Source organism: Acinonyx jubatus, chromosome E1 (assembly GCF_027475565.1).
Source record: "Acinonyx jubatus isolate Ajub_Pintada_27869175 chromosome E1, VMU_Ajub_asm_v1.0, whole genome shotgun sequence".
NCBI classification, from domain to species: Eukaryota; Metazoa; Chordata; class Mammalia; order Carnivora; family Felidae; genus Acinonyx; species Acinonyx jubatus.
This window is the reverse complement of record NC_069397.1, coordinates 17,593,717-17,614,287: the sequence shown is the minus strand read 5'-3', so window position 1 is coordinate 17,614,287 and position 20,571 is coordinate 17,593,717. Positions and strand designations below refer to the sequence as shown.

Here is a 20,571-nt window from a genome sequence, read left to right as displayed (position 1 = left end):
GCGAGAGTATTTCCTTCCTAGTACTTACAAAGAGGCTTATTTTGTTTGCAGTTTGTCTCTTACACCAGAATACAGATATCCTAGGGGCAAGGACTTTGTTTTGCACACGCCTGACATGTAGTAGGCACCCATCAAATGAATCTTTGTTGAGTTAGTGAGTAAATTAAGTCAATTCTGTTTAAAACCCTACAGGGACTTCCCGGCACCTTTTAGAGTCCAAAATCTTTAACTTATCCTGTCAAGGCCCTTATGACTATACTCCCAATTCATTATGAACCCTTCTCCATCTCTGCAGTCAAACTGGCCTTCACTGTCCCTGCCACAGCACATTCTGGGCCTTGTGCTGGAAGGGCCCTTCTCCATCATCACCGCTTACACCAAAGAAGCCAGCTCCTCCCTTTGCTAACTCCTCCACACTCTTAAGGTGTTTATTCAAAGTCATTTCCTCTAGGGGCACCTGGGTGGTTCAGTCAGTGAAGTGTCTGACTTCAGCTCAGGTCATGATCTCACGGTTCATGAGTTCAAGCCCTGCGACGGGCTCTGTGCTGACAGCTCAGAGCCTGGAGCCTGCTTTGGATTCTGTGTCTCCCTCTCTCTGCCCTTCTCCCGCTCACCCTTTGTCTCTGTGTCTCAAAAATGAATAAACTTAAGGAAAAAAAGTCATTTCCTCAAGACCCAAGTTGGAGTCTACTCTCACAGGTTCCCATGGTACCTTGGTCACTAATTCTTTCAATGTATCCTGTACTTGTAGCTCAGGGGTCACCAAACTAAAGCTCCTTGGCCAGATTAGGCCACTCCTGTTCACTTATATATTATCAGTATCTGATTTTGTACTGCAGTGTCAGATCTGGCCCTCTGTGGTTTGATAGCCCCTGTGCTAGGACAGGAACTATATGTTCCCCAGTGTGTGTGGCACAAGGCTCAGTAACTTACTCCCTGTGTTGCAGGGATTCTGATTCTGGTTACATGTTTCAGTTGTTTCTGCTCCTCTTTTGCCCTTTCCTTATTCCCCAAGGAAATGTGGAAAGAAAAGAGATAACTGATATTTTAAATTATTTAATATTAGTAATCATTGTTAACCATAATTTTTTTTAAGTTTATTTTGCAGGGTGGGGGGAGAGAACAAGCGGGGGAGGGGCAGAGAGAGACAGAGAGAGAGAGAGAGAGAGAGAGAGAGAGAGAGGGAGAATCCCAAACAAGCTCCGCACCATCACCGCAGAGCCTGACACAGGGCTTGAACCCAGGAACCATGACATGATATCGCGACCTGGGCCGAGATCTAGCTTAACCGACTGAGCCACCCAGGCACCCCAACGATAATGCTTTTTATACAATGTATTTGAAAAGATCATGAGGCTGTTATTTTCTGTAAATGTGGTGTGCATGTTAAAATGATTTTAGGTAGAGCTAACCTTTTCTGTATTTTTTAAATAATCTCTGCACCCGACATGGGGCTTGAAATCATGATCCTGAGATCAAGAGTTGCATGCTCTACTGACTGAGCCAGCCAGGCACCCCTAACCTTTTATTTTAACATCTTGATTTGATGCGATTAGGGTTTTTTTAAGAGTTCTGAATTAAAAAGAACTTGTCATAAGTGAACTCTGTATACTTCATTGATTAAACTTTTAGGTTTTTGAATTTCAAATTGGGTAGTCCTAGGCTTTTGCTCATAACATACAGACTGCCTTATAGTTTAAACTCCACATCAGACTTGTGGGGCTATTCCCCAGACCATTAGGCCCTTTCAGACCTAAGCCTTTATTCATGTTGCCTTTTTCCAGATTATCTTCTTAACTCCTCTCAACTCAGGCATCACCTTTTCTGAGGCATTCTCTGATCTCTCTCTTCATATTGTTCTCATAGTCCTGGTGTATAACTGTAATACAATGTTCACTATGCTTTATCATAACTTTATTTACAAGGTTTTTGAGAAAGATTGTGAGTTCTACCAAGGTAAAAGGCATATTTTACCCATTTTCATATATCCAAGTCCTAGCACAGAGCTTAATCCTTTACAAAAAGTAAATGTTAATTGAGCTGCCAGTGGAGGGAATTAACAGACATCTTCGCTCTGGTCTGGTCTCCTTTTAATTGCCTCCAACATCATCCTGTTCAAAAGGAGGGACTGCCAAGGGCCTCCCTGTGGCAATCTGATCCTAGCTCCATTCCTCATCCTGAGAGTGTCATGGTAACCACCAGCCTCTCCCTTTGAGCCACATCTTGTATTGCAGCTGTGCTTCTGCCTGGAGAGACTTCCTTTTACTACCCCTGGCCCTTCCAGACCTTTTTCAGTATCAGATTTAACTTACGGTCTGAATATGGGGAAAATTCAAGAGCACAAGTACTAAATAAAAAATCTGAACTACACTGGGCCCACCTCAGATATCATATTAATAATAATCCTATGGTAGCAAATAGTATTTTGGGGACATCTGGGTGGCTCAGTGGGTTAAGTGTCCACCTCTTGGTTTTGGCTTGGTCACGATCTCACAGTTTGTGGGATCGATCCTCGCATCAGGCTCTGCCCTGACAGTGTGGAGGCTGCTCAGGATTCTTTTTCCATCCTTTTTTCTCTCTGCCCCTCCTGCACTCGTGTGTGTGCACACTTCCTCTCTCTCAATGTAAGTATATAAACTTTAAAAAAATACATAATGTTTTTGTTCTGGAATAGTTGCTGCTTGCCAGCCTCAGCCTGCAGTGCTGTTGCAGCACCTTCTGCCCATCTAGCTCCCACAAGCTGCAGCAAGTCAGGATTGCTTCTGGCACACATCTTTTAGCTGGAAGTCTTGGCAGTGAGCTAGATTGGAAGCATTCCCCAGCTATGGCACAGCATGTACTCTATTGCTAACCTAGGGATTAGGAGGAAAGCTGTGTGTAGCACAGAGCACCAGCTGCCCCCCGGGACAGAAGAAAGCTGTTGTTTTCATCAGGTAGGCTGTCTGTTTCTCTCTGTTAAGTAGGCTGGAGGGCATCTGGTCTGCAGGAGCTGGCATTTAATGTGAAGATGTTAAGACTTCATCAGACTGAATTTGTGGGTCTGATAGCCTAATTAAAGCAAGCTGTGTGTGGGGGCTGCTGTACCCAAATCTATTTTTAATGGTTTAGTTCAGAGCTGGGGGGGGGGGGGGTAGTGATGTCAAGATTAAAATTAGAGCACCAGATTTAATTAGCAGTTTTAGGTACTCACTTTTGGCAGCACTCAAGTAAATTACCTTACGGACACAGTTCTTGGGGAAAAAAGCATCAGTCTAACTGTAAGACTTTCCGTATCACCACCCTGTGGGGTGTGTCACAATCATATAGTATAGCAGCTCTTAAACTTTTTGATCTTAGGACACCTTTATCCTTTTTTTTCTTTTTCTTTCTTTTTATTTTTTTTATTTTTTTATTTTTGAGAGAGAGATGGGGCACCTGGGTGCCTCGGTTAAGCATCTCACTTCAGCTCAGGTCATGATCTTGCAGTTCATGAGTTCAAGCCCCACATCTGTTGTCAGCCCAGAGCCCACTTCCAATCCTCTGTCTCCCTCTCTCTCTCTGCCCCTTCCTCCAGCCTACACGCTCTCTCTCAAAAGTAAAAATATATATAATTCTATATTTTTGAGAAAGAGAGTGTGAGGGGGGAGGGGCAGAGAAAGAAGGTGACATAGAACCCAAAGCAGGCTCCAGGTTCCAAGCCGTCAGCATCGAGCCCGAGGTTGGGCTCGAACCCACAAACCACAAAAATCATGACCTGAGCTGAAGTCCGTTGCTTAACCGACTGAGCCACCCAGGTGCTCCAGGACCCCTTTGTAGTCTTAAAGATGATTTAAGACTCCAAAGACATTTTGTGTATCCGAGTTGTATCTATCACTGTTTATGAGATTTTTATATTTTGATATTTACCAGATTACAAATTAAAATTGGGTATAGTAATTCATTTAAAAATTATAACAAGTGTACAAAAGAAATTATTTTGCTGTATAGGGGTATATTAACACAATATACACCTTAAACTTACAGTTTCATATGTCTATCATGTAATAAAGCTGGAGGAAAAAATAAGCCCACTACACTTTAACATAAACAATACTTTTATGGAAACTGTACTCTTCAAAATTAGTGAAAAGAGTGACACTGTTCTACTTTTTTTCCCACCAATTCTTTTTAACGTCTGCCTTAATAGAATATAGCTGGATTTTCATACCTGCTTCTGCATTCAGTGTTGTGATACAACACATATTACCTCTAGAAAACTTCACTGTACACTCATGAGATAAGGGAGGAGGTGGTCCCTGGACCACACGTAGAGATCTACTGATAGAGTAGAACAACTGTGACTTTGGAGACAGACAAACCTTAACCCAGATCTCAGCTCTTGCAGTTGATATTTGTGTCAGCTTGAACAAGTGACTTCATCTCTGTTGAAGAGATCTGGTTTCTCCTTTGTTGAATGGAGAGAGAAGTGTACTGTAACTCATAGATCAGTGTAGGGGTTAATTGGTATTTCTAAAGTGTCTGGAACTTGGTAGGTGTGTGATTATTATTCCTCTGAGCACTTTTTTTTTTTTTTTAACTGCTTAAAGGAAAGGCCTATATTAGTTTTGGTTGGGTTTTGTGTGAATGTTGTGGGTTGGTTCTCTTTCTATGCCTGCTCTCTGCATATAATACAAAAAATTATTTTATGGTCCTTATTTGTTTTCATATCTGTGTCTTTCTACTAGAAGTCAACTCCTTGATAACAAACAATTCTTTTTCTCTTCAAATCCCCATGTCTCAGCAGAATGTATGTACATGGTAGACATTCATTAAAACTTGAAAAGAATGGCATCTGAAACCTCAGCCTGAAATTGAACATAAGACCATATCATTGCCCCTCCCTTTACACAGAACTCAGTACCTTCAATTTTATTTCTTTTGAGTTCATTGGTTAATTGTGGTATCAACTGATACCAGTAAGGGTAATTTTCAGAAGAATTAGAGCCACAGAATTTAAGGCTCCTTCTAGAGCTCAGAGCATTTCAAGTAGCTGTTAGCCAGCCTCCTCTTTTCTTCCATCCCACTGCCATGTTTCACTGGGAAGGTGGCACTAATATGAAAAGTAAGTAATCTATTTAATAGATACTTAGCAGTTCCTATTTTGTACAGAGCACCTAGAAGGTATAGCTTATTTGGTACAGGGTCACCAAGTGCCTTGTAATGCCTTTCATGTTGCCATTTATGTTTTCTTGGTTTTCATTAGCCCTTCAGTTAGATATGGTCTCTAACTTCCAGAAGCTTATGGTCTAAGTGGGAAAAATGGGCACAAATACAGTGGACCATCATTCAGGACAAAGTGAGGGGTGATGTTGAGTTTATCAGCAGCCAGCTTCAAGATTCCAGAATAAGATCTTGATGTTATGATTTGTGAGATGCGTGCTGTTTTTTAAAGTCCTACAAGGTCTGGGGGCCTCGGTGGCTCAGTCGGTTAAACGTCCAACTCTTGATTTCAGCTGAGGTGGTGATCTCACAGTTCGTGACTTCGAGCCCTGCATCAGGCTCTGCTCTGATAGTGTGGAATCTGCTTGGGATATTCTCTCTCCCTCTCTCTGTCTCTCTCTCTGCCTCCCTTGCTTGCACATGTATGCTATGCTCTCTGTCTTTCTCAAAAATAAATAAAACCTTTAAAGTCAAACAAGACACAGGAAACTCCATGTTAGGGTTAGGGTTCTGGGGTTATCCACTGCCATTTCCAGGCTTTGGATGAGTCTGAAAATGGGGAGGCAAAAGACAAATTTGGGATCAGTTGGTACAGAATTACAGAATGCTAAGGAAAATTAGGCCCAAGTTTCAAATTCAAACTCATTTAACATGTATTGAAGCCATAAACTAGGTTCTTTCCCTCATGTCATGTGATATTCTCAACTACTGTGCAAGGTAGGCAGGTAGTGCTATTCCTCTTTTCCAGATGAAGAAGCTGATATTCAGACAAATTGAATAATTTGCTTAGTTTACATATCTGGCAGATGGTGGAACCAGGATTTGATTTCTCCTCTTAAGCCCAGCAATCTTTGCAGTTAAGTATGTTGCCTTTATTTTGTAGGCCACAGAAGTTGCTTTCAAAGTGTTTTTTTGCTGCAGAGGTCAATGGTAAAAATAGGGTTATGGTTCTAATGGTTCTGAAGAGACCCTTTCTCCACCCCACTACTGCTCCCAACCACTACTCACATAAGGGGGCTCAAGTTCATGAAATGTTGTTTAATCCGTTAAAAAGGATGTTCCTTTTGGCTCTGCCAGTAGCCAGGTATAGTGTACATGAAAGTGCCTGTCATTATCACTCATTTCCCAAATTTCTTATGAGAAGCCATATAACATCACTGCTACCATATGCCAACCTATATAATTATCCATACACTAGTTCTTTTGTCATTCACCCGTTCCTGCTCCCAAATGATAAGTGAAATAAAATTCTTTGGTATACAGTTGACCCTTGAACAATGCAGGGGGTAAGGGCACTGGCCTCCTGCACAGTTGAAAATCTGCATATAACTTTTGACTCCCTGAAAACTTTACAAAAGCCTCAATTAACACATTTTGTATATGTACTATATATTGTATTCTTAAAGTAAACCAGAAAAAAAAAAAAGTTAAAATTGTATGGAAGAGAAAATCCGTTTACAGTACTCTGCTGTGTTTATCGGAAAAAACCTGGGGCTCCTGGGTGGCTCAGTCAGGTAAGCACCGACTTCAGCTCAGGTCATGATCTCATGGCTCGTGGATTTTTAGCCCCGTGTCTGGCTCTATGCTGACAGCTCAGAGGCTGGAGCCTACTTCAGATTCTGTGTCTCCCTCTCTCTACCCTTCCCCTGCTTGTGCTCTGTCTCTCTCAAAAATAAATAAAAACATTAAAAAGAAATTTTTTTAAAGCCTATAAGTGGACCGTGCAGTTCAAACTCCTGCTGTTTTCGAGTCAACTGTATGTAGAGAAGTTCTGTGTAATCAGTCATCTTTTTCAAGGCACATGTAAGAGGAGTAACCATGGGAAGAGTGGAAAATGGAAGAGAGAAAGCCATCTGATTCTTACTGTCTCCTTCCTAGGTGGAAATGATTGAGGGGCAGAGCAGTGGCACGTGGCTAAAAGGCTGTTTGTGGAAAGGTTTAAAGTGCTCTGTGAAGTCACGTGTCTCATTTTTTCTATCCCCATCTTCCTTCCTTCTCTAGGCATCTTAGGCAGGCCGTGAGAAAATGTCTGATTTTGTGGAAAGCGAGGCCGAGGAGTCAGAGGAAGAGTACAATGATGAAGGCGAAGTGGTGCCCCGAGTCACCAAGAAATTTGTGGAGGAGGAGGATGACGGTGAGGAGGCCCCAGCCTCAAGCTTCTCCCCACTATTGCTAAGCTTTGGATAGTTGGATTCTTGCTGATGAGAGGCTCAGGCTGAGCACAGAAGTTATCACACATGAGGTACCAGCTTGAGAATTTTCAGTCATTTATAGAAAATACCTAACTGAGCATCTGTCTGCTATGTGCCAGGTCCTGCGCCTAGAGCTAGAAATGTGAAAGGAAGACCCTGCAGTCATGGAGTCTACATTGGCGGGAGGGGACAGACAGGAAACCAACAAATAAATACATGCGTAATGTTTTCCTCTTTTAGAGACCCCGCAGTGTTGGTATTTATGAGCCCAGTTTCCTATTTCTCTGGCCAAACCCAACCATTAGGATCCTCAGCAGAGTAGAACCATGAAATGGCTTTAAAGACAGGAAAGTAAATTTAAGTGTTATCAAAAGAATTATGGATGAAAGAAATAATATAGCCACTGAACTTATAAATTAAGAGGAAAACAAAGATTACTGGTGGCTGTAAAACTCCTAGTAATGATTTTGAAAAGCCATGGTACTTAGGAAGATTATCTTGCCTAAAGACAGATGAGGAGCATAGAAATGAGGTAGTCCTTTCCAGATGCTCCTGCTCAAACTCAGTGGCCATGTTTTTTACATCTTTAGATGAAGCTGAAGAGTTAACATGGCATCCACATCATTAGGCTTAGAGCAGATGGAGAATCACAGTTAAGCAGGGGGTCCTGCCCCACCCCAGCCCATTTCCCAAACTCCATGCCTCAAACATGTGTATTTTCCAGATGAGGAGGAGGAGGAGGAGAACCTAGATGATCAGGATGAGCAAGGCAATCTGAAAGGCTTTATCAATGATGATGACGATGAAGATGAAGGGGAGGAGGATGAGGGTAGTGACTCTGGTGATTCAGAAGATGATGTTGGCCACAAGAAGAGAAAACGCAGTGAGTAGTCTCTCCTCAGTCAGGTGAGGCTGGGGTGGAAGTTACAGTGGACAAGGGGCCTCTCCATCACCATGGGTAACACTTTGTTTTCTCCAGCATCTTTTGACGACCGCCTGGAGGATGATGATTTTGACCTCATTGAGGAGAATTTGGGTGTCAAAGTCAAAAGAGGAGTAAGTGTCATTCTTTGTCCCTGGGGGTGAAGGAAAAAGCTCTTGAAATTCAGTGACTTCTGGGGGACAAGGCACCTCCAGAACAGTGTGGGAAGCATAGAGGATGAGAAAGTTGCTCAGTGTCATTGTGCTGTGGAGACTAGATTTGCATCCCAGGTCTGGGCGCTTGTTACAGAAAGACTTGTCAGGGTTTGAATGGTGGGCCTTGGTGCTGAAAGAGCATGTCTTAGTGTGTTCTTTGCCGTCTCCCTTGGTCAGCAGAACTGTGGTGGGGAAAATGGGAGTGAGACTAGAGAGCAGGCACCCTTAGGCCGGTCCTCTCAGACCCTGTTGAGACAGGTTTTTTCCACCCCTAGCAAAAATACCGACGTGTCAAAAAAATGTCAGATGACGAGGATGACGACGAGGAGGAATATGGCAAAGAGGAACATGAAAAAGAGGCTATTGCCGAGGAAATCTTCCAGGATGGGGAAGGGGAAGAAGGGCAGGAGGCTGTGGAGGCCCCCATGGCTCCTCCAGAGGAGGAGGAAGAAGATGATGAGGAATCAGGTATGTGGCATCAGGCAAGAAAGCCAGTGTTTGGGTGGGTGTTGGGATTTCCTAGCCCTTAGGAGCAGAATGGGAAACCATTCTTCACCTGCGGGCCCCCAACATTTGACAGAAGTTCGTTTTTAGGAGCCTCCCTACTCTTCTCACTGACCACTCACATAGTAGGAACTAAAGCCATTCAGTCCTGGCTCATCCCTTGCCTCTGAGCACTAATCCCTTCCTTCCCTACCCAGACATCGATGACTTCATTGTGGATGATGACGGACAGCCTCTGAAAAAACCTAAGTGGCGGAAAAAGCTTCCTGGATACACAGATGCGTGAGTTGGGGCTGGTACAGGGTGGTGATATGGGCGCCTGAGTAGACCCCGTCAGGAAGGAAGAAATCAGAGGCTTCTGCCAAAAATGGGACATCCCATCTCTCAACCATTTTGCTTCCTAACTCAACTCACCTTTACTAGGCAGGAATTTCAGACTGCTCCTAGAAGCCCTGAGAACTGTCTATATTAATAGAGCCACTGTGGGATTAGGAGCCACACGTGTGTAGGCTTCCATCAGCCTCCCTCTTCACCTGAAGCTCCACGTGTATTCATTTATGTATTGGCATTTTGAGTATAATTTTGTCGGAAGAAAGCTTTTGCCTTGAGGGAATACTGTAATACCTTAGCAGAAGATGGACCCACTGAGCACAATGTGGATCTATCTGCCCTGTTGGGTTTGACCCCAGAGACTGGCACATGCCAACAATGGGCTTTTTATCTTTCATAAGTAATAGTTTTCCCAGAAACCTCCCCCAACTGAGCCTTTATTTCCAAAGCGAACATGCTTGCTTGATTGCTTGCTTGCTTATTTATTTATTTGTTTGTTTATTTATTTATTTATTTATTTAAATAGAGCAGAGAGAGAGCATGTGTGTGCGTGCACGTGCATGTGCAAGTGGGTGAGGGGCAGAGAGAATCTAAAGCAGGCTCCATGCCCATCATGGAGCCCAGCACGGGGCTCAGTCTCACCACCATGATACCATGACCTGAGCTGAAATCAAGAGTCTGATGCTTAACCAACTGAGCCACCCAGGCGCCCCTACTTTTTAAATTTACCTCTCTCTTAACCTTCTCAATTTCCTTTGGGGCAAGTAAAGGGTATGTGCTGGGGCTGCATTTCTCCTCTCATCAGAACCTGGGCCAAACCGTCTTTTGCTCTCACCCACAGGGCCCTGCAGGAAGCCCAGGAGATTTTTGGTGTGGACTTTGACTATGACGAGTTTGAGAAATACAATGAGTATGACGAAGAACTGGAGGAAGAGTATGAGTATGAGGATGATGAGGCCGAGGGTGAGATCCGAGTGCGCCCCAAGAAGACCACCAAGAAACGTGTGAGCCGCAGGAGCATCTTTGAGATGTATGAGCCCAGCGAGCTAGAAAGCAGCCACCTCACAGATCAGGACAATGAAATCCGAGCCACTGACCTGCCTGAGAGGTTCCAGGTAAGAAAGCATCAGCTTCTGTCCTTCTGCCAATGTGTCATCACCTGCCCTGAGCCTCTTTGCTTCAAGGGTTGTATCAGAGGAGCAATCTAGCAACAATCTGATATCGAATATATATAGAAAGTTGGCTTTTGAACTCCATCTGACCAGGTAGTGCAGGGAGTCCAGGTCTTAGAGAAGGCTCTTCTGCTGCTTATGGTTCTTGAAATGGCACTCTTTCTTTAGCAAATACACAAAGTATGTCTACTTTGTGCCAGGACAGTGCTCTTCTGGGTGCTGGAATGTGTCTGTAGAGCACACATTTCTTTCCGGAAGCAGTGTATGTGTTATCCTACAGGGGTTACAGGATAAAGTCAGTCTCACTATTGTCTTATCCTGTGCAGCTCCGCTCCATCCCAGTTAAGGGGGCTGAAGATGATGAACTAGAAGAAGAAGCTGACTGGATCTACAGGAATGCCTTTGCCACACCAACCATTTCTCTTCAGGTACCCAAAAAAAGATCCTTATGTTTGACATGAACCAGAAGCCACTTCATCAAGATGAAGACCTGCTCCTACCATGCCCCAAACATCTATATGTGCCTAGTACAGAACAAGTATGGGTGTGTACAGGTGTATGAGAGATTTTTCTAGAACTCTCCTGACGGAGTTCTCTTTTGACGTGGAGTAGTTTCATGTATGGTAAGACAAAGCAAGTAACGGTGTTGTTGCTGTTTCTTTTTTTTTTCTGGCTCCAGGAAAGCTGTGATTACCTAGACCGAGGGCAGCCAACCAGCAGCTTCAGTCGTAAAGGGCCCAGCACAATTCAGAAGATTAAAGAAGCCCTGGGTTTCATGCGAAATCAACACTTTGAGGTAGCACCTCAAGCTGTCATGGTCCCTTGGTTAGAAATTCAGCTAGGGGATGAGGGAAAAGGTAGCGCCCTGTGAGATGAGGAGTCCCCTTCTGTCTTCAGGCATGGTCCCTTGGCTCAAGAGTGTGCAAACCAAAGGAGACTCTGGTAACCAGGAGAACACTTGTTCTTCCTGTCTGCAGCGTTATCTTCCCCCGTGGGGGAGAGCACGTGCCCTGGATGAGCCTGTGGGGGAGTCCAAGCTTCTGACTGTTGAATTTCCTGGAGCTGTTTACCCCTCTAGCAAAGGAGCTCCTTACAGATCTCTCCACTCTGGTTGACTGCAGTCTCCTTGCCACCCTAGGTGCCTTTTATTGCTTTCTACCGTAAGGAGTATGTGGAGCCTGAGTTGCACATCAATGACCTATGGAGGGTGTGGCAGTGGGATGAAAAGGTAGGATGGATCCATGCTCCTAAGAGGCTGAGGTGTGGCTTGGGCACCACTACTACCAAAGTCCAAGCCTCCTGTACATATCAGGTGGCTACCCTTCCCGGGGTCGCCTGGTAAGAAACAGAGCAGCCTTGGGTCTCCAAAGCTGAACACCAGCCCTTAGTCGTGCCCTGTCCTATCCTAGTGGACCCAACTGAGGATCCGCAAAGAGAACCTAACACGGCTGTTTGAGAAGATGCAAGCTTATCAGTACGAGCAGATCTCTGCTGATCCTGACAAACCCCTGGCTGATGGCATCCGGGCTCTAGATACCACCGACATGGAGAGGTAAAGTATGCAAGGTTTATTCCATTACAGGGCGCCCTCAGACCAAAGGCCCCCAGGGAGCAGTGTAACCTACAAAATCCTCAGCACAGGGCCCATCCCTTAGAAACCCAACTTGTCACCACACCAAAAGTGATCTCTCTGGCAAACAAATTCATCTTCGTTACCTATATGGGTATAAAAGGTGAAAAGGATAAGATAGTCACGTTTGCTGATCTGAAAATTCCCTGTACATAAGGGTATGTGGAAAACCAAATTATAACCAGAAAGGAGCTTGGTGAGCCTGGAATCGGTGGAGTGCCGGAAGGGTGCAGATGACTTTAGTGGCCAGTGTCATGAAGCTGGTGGGGGAGGGACAGACCATCTCAAGAACTCTGAACTTTGCTAGAGATGTGGTGCTTCATCTGTCTCTCCCTTTTCATCTCCATTTCTGACAACCACCAACCACCATTTGTTTGACATATTCCTTCTTTAAGGTACCTTGCTCTCAAGGAAGTCACCGTCTGGGGTTGTTGTGTGTCTCTAATAATTGAAGAATACAGACACCTATTCTAGTTGGGACCTTCCCTCCTGGGAATTAGACCTGTTGTAGCAGAACTGGGGTGTACCCTTAGTGACAGTTGAGGTTTTACATCCCTTTTTCTCCAGGCTTAAGGATGTCCAGTCAATGGATGAGCTGAAAGATGTCTACAACCATTTCTTGCTATATTATGGTCGTGATATCCCCAAGATGCAGAATGCTGCCAAAGCCAGCCGCAAGAAGCTGAAGCGTGTGAGGGAAGAGGGAGATGAGGAAGGTGAGTGCTGGAACAGAAAACCTAGGAGGCTTGATGGCCACACCATCCCCAAGGATGCCCTTGGCTGAGTGCCCTTTAGGGCTTCCCTGCATGTGGTAGTTCCTTGGGAGTGACTGGAAACTAGAGCACTGACTCATGTTTTCTTCCTAGGTGAGGGTGAAGAGGCAGAAGACGAGGAGCAGAGGGGCCCAGAGCTCAAGCAGGCCTCCCGCCGAGACATGTACACCATTTGCCAGAGTGCTGGCCTAGGTAAAAGCTAGCTGTGTTGTGTCCTGGGCGTTCCAGCCTTGAGCAAGGGGAGTTCCCAGATGGTCGCTGGTGGGCAGGAAGAGGACTTTTTTGAGCGAATCACTAATCCAGTTGTGAACACTGGCCCCCCCAGCACCCACGCCCACCCACAGTAATGGTCTAGCCTCTCCCTAATTTCCCAAAGGAATGGGAAGCTCATATAATCAGAGGGACAGAGTTCATCCTAGCCTTGAGAAGTTCTTTATTAAACTGTAGTTTCCACCTCAGTTCTGAGCCCAGGAGTCACAGAAAATTACTGTTTTTCTGGGTTATAACAGCCTGTCAGGTGTTTAAAGACAGGTTTTTTTTTTTGTTTTTTTGGTTTTTTTTACTATTCTTTGTAAACTTCCTGGTGCTGCTTATTCATGACCCTCTTAAAGTCTAGTGCCCAGAATAGCTGCTCTGGACTTGGAGACCAAAGAGATTTGTCAGCCCAGCAATTGCCTTACCTTTCACACTCCTGTTTGCTTTAGATGGCCTGGCCAAAAAGTTTGGACTGACTCCTGAACAATTTGGGGAAAACCTGCGGGACAGCTACCAGCGGCACGAGACAGAGCAGTTCCCTGCAGAGCCTTTGGAGCTGGCCAAGGATTATGTTTGCAGGTAGGCTTGTGGCACGTGGCTGGCGGGAGGAAGGGCCCGCGGGCAAAGACACTGTCATCCTGCAGCTGCCGCATTTTCCCCACAGCCAGTTCCCTACACCTGAAGCTGTGCTGGAAGGTGCCCGCTACATGGTAGCCCTGCAGATTGCCCGAGAGCCCCTCGTCCGACAGGTGCTGAGGCAGACCTTCCAGGAGAGAGCCAAGCTAAATATAACCCCCACCAAGAAAGGTAGAAAGGTGAGCTGGGTGAAGGGCTTTGATCCAACACGTGGCCCAGCTCTGTGTTCGACTGAACTGAGTTTCTTGCTTTCATGCTCAGCTGAGCTGTCTGCCGGCAAGCAGAGAGGCAGTCTTTTCTCCCAGGGTCAAGCCCAGCCTGTCAGTAAGCTGACGATTCCTCTTAATGTGTACAGGATGTGGATGAGGCCCACTACGCTTACTCCTTCAAGTACTTAAAGAACAAGCCTGTTAAGGAACTGAGAGATGACCAGTTCCTCAAGATCTGCTTGGCTGAAGATGAAGGGCTGCTCACCATTGACATCAGCATAGATATGAAGGGGGTAGAAGGGTAAGCAAAGCTCTGGGGTGGGGGCTCCTTCTGGGAGGGCTTGATGAAGGGTCAGCTGGAGGGAGGGGTCCCTCAGGAATGTGAACCACAGTTTGAGAGGTGAGCAGGCCATTGTCCCTGGTTCACAGTGTTTGTGGACATTTCAGTGTCATCTTTCCTCCATCCCCGACCCTGCAGTGTTGTTTCTCCTCAGCTACGGCAATGACCAGACATATTTCGAAGAGATCAAACAGTTTTACTACCGAGACGAGTTCAGCCACCAGGTGCAGGAGTGGAACCGGCAGCGCACCATGGCCATCGAGCGAGCCTTGCAGCAGTTCCTCTATGTGCAGATGGCCAAAGAGCTCAAGAACAAGCTGCTGGCCGAAGCCAAAGAATATGTCATAAAGGTTAAGACTCACGGTCTTTAGGCCTGTGATTTCCCCAAACTAGAGCTGAGAGTGAAAGAACTCCTTACAAGTAGTTTTCTAGCAAACAAGCCATGGGTCACTCCGAGACCCCCCCGTTTGAGGAGATTCTTGGCTTCCCACCCCAGCCCAAACACTCTTTGTTTATATTGCTGTTCTCTGTATACTCTCCTGTTTCCACAATTAAGGTATGCCTTCACACTGTAAGCCTGCAAAGGGCTAGGAACACGTGCACACGTCAACGCAGCCTGTGCACCTGTGTACCCACATCTGTTCCCTTAGCACACTCGGTGAGCCTATTGGCCATAGTGTCTGGTGTGTCTTCTCCCCAGGCCTGTAGTCGGAAACTCTACAACTGGTTGAGGGTGGCACCCTACCGGCCAGATCAACAGGTAGAGGAAGATGATGACTTTATGGATGAGAACCAAGGGAAGGGCATCCGCGTCCTAGGCATTGCTTTCTCCTCTGCCAGGTAACTGCCTGTTTGTGCCTGCCCAGCCTCACCCCTTACCTGTCTTCCTAATTTCATTCTACTCTCACTTACATCCTCTTATTTCTGATTGTTGCACTGCTCTTGTCTGGTCGGCAGAGATCACCCCGTATTCTGCGCCCTGGTCAACGGTGAAGGAGAAGTGACAGACTTCCTTCGACTGCCCCATTTTACCAAACGGCGAACTGCATGGAGAGAGGAAGAACGGGAAAAGAAGGCAAGCGGCTAGGATAGGGCAACCAAGTGTACATCTTAAGCGCGTTTTACAATTCTGTGGGGGTATGTGTTTATGGTCTACACGCCATCCTTTGCAAGACCCTGATTGATCTCCACATGCTTGCTGAATACTGGAGTCCTGGGATAAGTCTCAACTTCCATAAGCAGTAGATGGCACTCACGTTCTGGTGCAGAATTTACTTCTGGCTGGAGGCCAATTCCTAGGTCTTGTGTTCTTCTGGAAGCTGCCATTGTAGCCTCTGTTCTTCCCAGCATCTGGGTCATCCTGTTCCAGTAGCTGAAAGCCAGTGAGGCATTAAGCCAACCTTTTCCCTGCTTTAGCCTTTCAGTGTTTCTTCCAAGGAAGGAGGAATTTGAATTCATCTCATGTATATGCTTCTGATTTTCTTAACCTAATGGTATCTTTCAATTTTGCGAGAGACCTGCATTCTAGAGTAATTTTTCGCAACCATTTTTTAAAAAGAAACATCGGGGCGCCTGGGTGGTTCAGTCGGTTGAGCGTCTGACTCTTGATTTCAGCTTAGGTCATGATCCCAGGGTCATGGGGTTGGACTGCCCACTGAGCATGGAACTTGCTTAAAATTTTAAGACCCATTCTTTCTCTCTCTCTCTCTCTCATCTCCCCCACTCATGCTCTCAAAAAAAAAAAAAAAAAAAAAAAAAAAACAATTAAAATAGAAAAAGATAACAAGGAATTGAGATTAGAATAGTCCTGATAGCTAAGCAGTGGTTTATGGTAGAAAAAACCCAAGTATGTTTACACCTGGGTGGCTCAGTCAGAGAAGCATGTGACTCTTGATCTTGGGGTCGTGAGTTTAAGCCACGCATTGGGTGTAGAGATTACTAATTAGAAAGGAAGACCCAATGTGTTTAGACCATCACGACCAAGGATGAGCCGGAAGTATAGTAATTTTAGGAAACGTTAGCAGATATATAATATTCAAACCAGAGGTCTTAGTCTCCTTGTTTTGTGCGCTAGTTAGACCGTGTCTATGCATTATGGAGTTTATTGTTCTCTGGTCTTACAAGGTCTTGTGCTACTTAGGGAGAGAGAACTGTTAGAAATCTTCCTGTCTTCAAAGCCATTCAGTTCCAATTTTATTTCAATCCAGGCTCAAGACATTGAAACCCTAAAGAAATTTCTTCTGAATAAAAAGCCTCATGTGGTGACAGTTGCAGGAGAAAACAGGTAGGGGCTCCAGGGGAACTCCAGGGACTAGACCTGGCTTAAATTCATTCATTCCTTCTTGTTGAACCTGGCATATGCCTCTAACAGAGCAATAAGCATGTAAACCCTTGGTAAATTTCCCATCCCCGGGGCGGTGGCGGGGCGGGGGGTGGGTATCTCTTTGTCTTCAAAGCCCCTTCCTCCCCCATCCCCACCCCCACTTCCACCTCAGCCATGAGTCTGTCTATCCCTGAGAAACTTCAGAAAGAACCCTGACCAACACCCCTCATCCCTCCAGGGACGCCCAGATGTTGATTGAAGATGTGAAGCGCATTGTGCATGAGCTGGACCAGGGCCAACAACTGTCCTCTATTGGGGTGGAGCTGGTTGACAATGAGTTGGCCATTCTCTACATGAATAGCAAGAAATCGGAGGTAATGCTGGAACCCCATTCTTAAGACCTGCGCAAGCAAGAGCTGTCAGTCCCTAGGAAATTTACTAGGAAAACGAAGGTTATCGAGGGCACAGGACTGCACTTGTTCACTTACCCGTGTGCAGTTGCTTCATTTTGCCAGTCATGCTTCGGAGTGAGAGCCCTGAAAATTAAATTGGTCCCAGGAAAAAGGGGTCCCAGAGGAGACAAGAGAGTGACTTAAAGCCAGAACGGTTTGAAACTCCTTTTGCTCTCGGAACAGAGGGGACTTAATGGTCCTGCTGGTCCTTGTTTGACTCTAGGCAGAGTTCCGGGATTATCCTCCAGTGCTGAGACAGGCCGTCTCCCTGGCCCGGCGCATCCAGGACCCTCTGATTGAATTTGCCCAGGTGTGCAGCTCTGATGAAGACATCCTGTGTCTCAAGTTTCATCCCTTGCAAGTGAGTATGATTCAACAGGCAGGCTTAGCGGGCAGAAGGGCACAGTAACCTTATCCTTGTCTGCTGTTTATCGGCAGGAGCATGTGGTGAAAGAGGAGCTGCTCAATGCCTTATACTGTGAATTTATCAACCGAGTCAATGAGGTTGGGGTCGATGTCAACCGTGCCATCGCCCACCCATATAGCCAGGCCTTAATCCAGTACGTCTGTGGTCTGGGACCTCGAAAAGGGACCCATCTCCTGAAGGTAAGATTGGGTTGAATGAGTAAGTAAGAAAAGTTCTATTTCACTGAGCCTTTACAATTGCCAGTATAATTTTGACAAAAGGTCAGAGAAGTAGAGACTGGTGTAAGAGTCATCCAGCTAGTAAGAGTCCAAGTCAGACTTCAGACCCAAGTGGCCACAGCTACTATGTGTACTACTGTACTTCATTACTATACTACAGTGGCTCATGGAAAAGATAGCCATAAACTAGGATTTAAAACGGATGGAAGAAGGGGCGCCTGGGTGGCTCAGTCAGTTAAGCGTCAGACTTTGGCTCATGTTATGATCTCATCCATGAGTTCGAGCCCCACGTGGGGCTCTGTGCTGACACCTCAGAGCCTGGAGCCTGCTTTGGATTCTGTGTCTCCCTCTCTCTCCTCTCTGTTCCTCTCCCACTTGTACTCTGTCTCTCTGTCTGTCTCTGTTTCTGTCTCTGTCTCTCTCTCTCTCTCTCTCAAAACTAAAGATAAAAAAAAATTTTTTAGCGGGGGGCGCCTGGGTGACTCAGTCAGTTGAGCTTCAGACTTCGGCTCAGGTCATGATCTCTTGGTCTGTAAGTTCGAGCCCCACGTCGGGCTCTGTGCTGACAGCTCAGAGCCTGGAGCCTGCTTCGGATTCTGTGTCTCCCTCTCTCTAACCCTCCCCCATCCATGCTCTGTCTTTCTCTGTCTCAAAAATAAAATAAAACGTTAAAAAAAAAAAATTTTTTTTTTTTAAATGGATGGAAGGAGGGGTACATGGGTGGATAAGTTGGTTGAGCGTCTCTTGATTTCGGCTCGGGTCATGATCTCAGTTTGTGGGATTAAGCCCTGCATGGGGCTCTGCACTGACAGCAAGGAGCCTGCTTGGGATTTTCTCTCCCTGTCTCTTTGCCCCTCCCCTGTTCCCATGCATGTGTGCACATTCGCGCTCTCTCTCTCTTTCTTTCCCTCTCTCTCTGTCTCTCTCTCAAAATGAATTTTTTAAAAAGCTTCAAAAAAATAATATGGGTGAAAGCAAGCATACCAGACGCAAACCTCAGGATAGTGGTTTATTCCAGTGGGTAGAAAAAGGATTTCAGTCAAGTTAATGGAGGATTTAAGGAACTTCAGAAGTACTGGTAATGTTCTTTTTTTTAAGAAGAGTGAAAGGTACTTGGGTGTATGTTTTATCACTAACTTTTAACTTACACACTAGTTCTATATTATCTTTGGCAGGTGTAATGTAGTTCACTAAAAATTTTTTTTTTAAGTAGCAGACAGTAGGGTATAGTGCTCAGTTAGATATTGAGGCATGGAGACAGAGGGTTTCCCAGAAACCTGAAAGCCCACACCTCTCTCCTAGATCCTGAAGCAGAACAACACCAGGCTGGAGAGTCGGACCCAGCTGGTCACCATGTGCCACATGGGTCCCAAAGTCTTCATGAATTGTGCTGGCTTCCTCAAGATCGACACGGCCTCCCTGGGGGACAGGTGATGCCCTCTTCCTGGGTGGGCCAGGCAGAATTCCCTTGGGCTTTGCTTTGGGGATTCAGGGGATTAGGGCTGTCAAAGGGCCCAAGGTATTTGAATTAGGAAATATTTTAAAGCAAAGGTGAGCAACCCTTTATTAAGTCAAGAGCATCTGACCTATGGAAAAGATCGGTTCAATTATGTGAAGCTTTTTTTGTATGAGGAAAACATAAAAAGAACCAACTTATTTTATAAATTAAGGACAGAAAACATACAAGATTTCATTCAGTAAACACAAACATGTTCTGTTATTATGATTTGCCGTGGCTAGATAAGGGTGGGGCTAGCAGGGGCAATGGAACAGGAGTGTGGGGGTATGAGGAGATAAGGAAGGGGGATAGAGATTCAGTATGTTTTCAGATGATGTTATTGAGAGAAAGTTCTATTCACTTGGACTTTGGACTTCACTATTGACCTCTTCCTCTCCAGAAGTTATCAACTCAGTCTTTGGAGGATCTTTTCCACGGGCACATAGCTCCTCATTCAGTAATGGAAATCAGTGGGGAAATAGGCTTCAAGTTCTAAAACTTCATTTTCCACCCAGCTTTGCTGTAACACTCCACGAATAACATAGGTCCATGTGAGTGCACGGGCAAGACCAGCCTGGGAAGGCTTTATGGGGGAAAATAGCTGTCAGCAAATTGTCAGAGGTCTTTTCCCCCTTCTTGTTTTATCTTATTATATAAGACTTCTTTTAAGTTCATTATATAAAATTCAATGTATAGCAATATTGTGCAGAAAGTGGAAGTCCCCCATAATCCCACCCCCCAGAGATAACTACCATAACAATTTGGTGTGTACTACAACGTTCCTAAATTTTATTTTTGCTATGCATTTACTAACTACCCATTTACTACAAAAATGGGATCATACGGTTCATAGTGTTTTGCAGTGCATTTTTCACGTATCAGTATATTGTGGCCATCTTTCCATGTCAGCACACATAGATCTACCTCATTATTTTTAATGGCTGTATAGTATTCCATTGTATGGAGGTACCCTGATTTATTTAACCAGTTCCCCATTGGTGGACATTTGGGTTGTTACTAGAAGCTTCTTGTTCTATATCCTTGTCCCTTTTCTGCCTTTCATTCAGCACTGACTCATACATTGAAGTTCTTGACGGTTCCCGAGTCCACCCTGAGACCTATGAGTGGGCCAGGAAGATGGCAGTGGATGCTCTGGAATATGATGAATCAGCTGAGGACGCTAACCCCGCAGGAGCCCTCGAAGAGATCTTGGAAAACCCAGAGCGACTGAAGGATCTGGACCTTGATGCTTTTGCAGAAGAATTGGAGAGGCAGGTAGGTGACAGTGTAGGGGCTT

General features: G+C 45.4%; 1 protein-coding gene across 3 annotated transcripts in view; it reads left to right on the top strand.

Annotated features, from left to right (window-relative positions):
• Nucleotides 1-20,571, top strand: part of SUPT6H (SPT6 homolog, histone chaperone and transcription elongation factor) — a 32,459-nt gene that overhangs the window by 2,525 nt on the left and 9,363 nt on the right. For all 3 annotated transcript variants that reach the window (XM_027034512.2, XM_027034510.2, XM_027034511.2), the window contains exons 2-25: nt 7,180-7,312; nt 8,095-8,253; nt 8,350-8,426; nt 8,783-8,975; nt 9,209-9,293; nt 10,183-10,456; nt 10,840-10,941; nt 11,193-11,309; nt 11,652-11,741; nt 11,923-12,065; nt 12,711-12,859; nt 13,010-13,108; nt 13,621-13,750; nt 13,836-13,986; nt 14,163-14,317; nt 14,511-14,706; nt 15,057-15,196; nt 15,314-15,431; nt 16,564-16,640; nt 16,918-17,053; nt 17,355-17,492; nt 17,570-17,737; nt 19,079-19,206; nt 20,342-20,549. In XM_027034512.2, coding sequence (XP_026890313.1) covers nt 7,204-7,312; nt 8,095-8,253; nt 8,350-8,426; nt 8,783-8,975; nt 9,209-9,293; nt 10,183-10,456; nt 10,840-10,941; nt 11,193-11,309; nt 11,652-11,741; nt 11,923-12,065; nt 12,711-12,859; nt 13,010-13,108; nt 13,621-13,750; nt 13,836-13,986; nt 14,163-14,317; nt 14,511-14,706; nt 15,057-15,196; nt 15,314-15,431; nt 16,564-16,640; nt 16,918-17,053; nt 17,355-17,492; nt 17,570-17,737; nt 19,079-19,206; nt 20,342-20,549 — 3,342 coding nt within the window. In that variant the 5' untranslated portion in view covers nt 7,180-7,203. The remainder of the gene's footprint in view (nt 1-7,179; nt 7,313-8,094; nt 8,254-8,349; nt 8,427-8,782; nt 8,976-9,208; nt 9,294-10,182; nt 10,457-10,839; nt 10,942-11,192; nt 11,310-11,651; nt 11,742-11,922; nt 12,066-12,710; nt 12,860-13,009; nt 13,109-13,620; nt 13,751-13,835; nt 13,987-14,162; nt 14,318-14,510; nt 14,707-15,056; nt 15,197-15,313; nt 15,432-16,563; nt 16,641-16,917; nt 17,054-17,354; nt 17,493-17,569; nt 17,738-19,078; nt 19,207-20,341; nt 20,550-20,571) is intronic.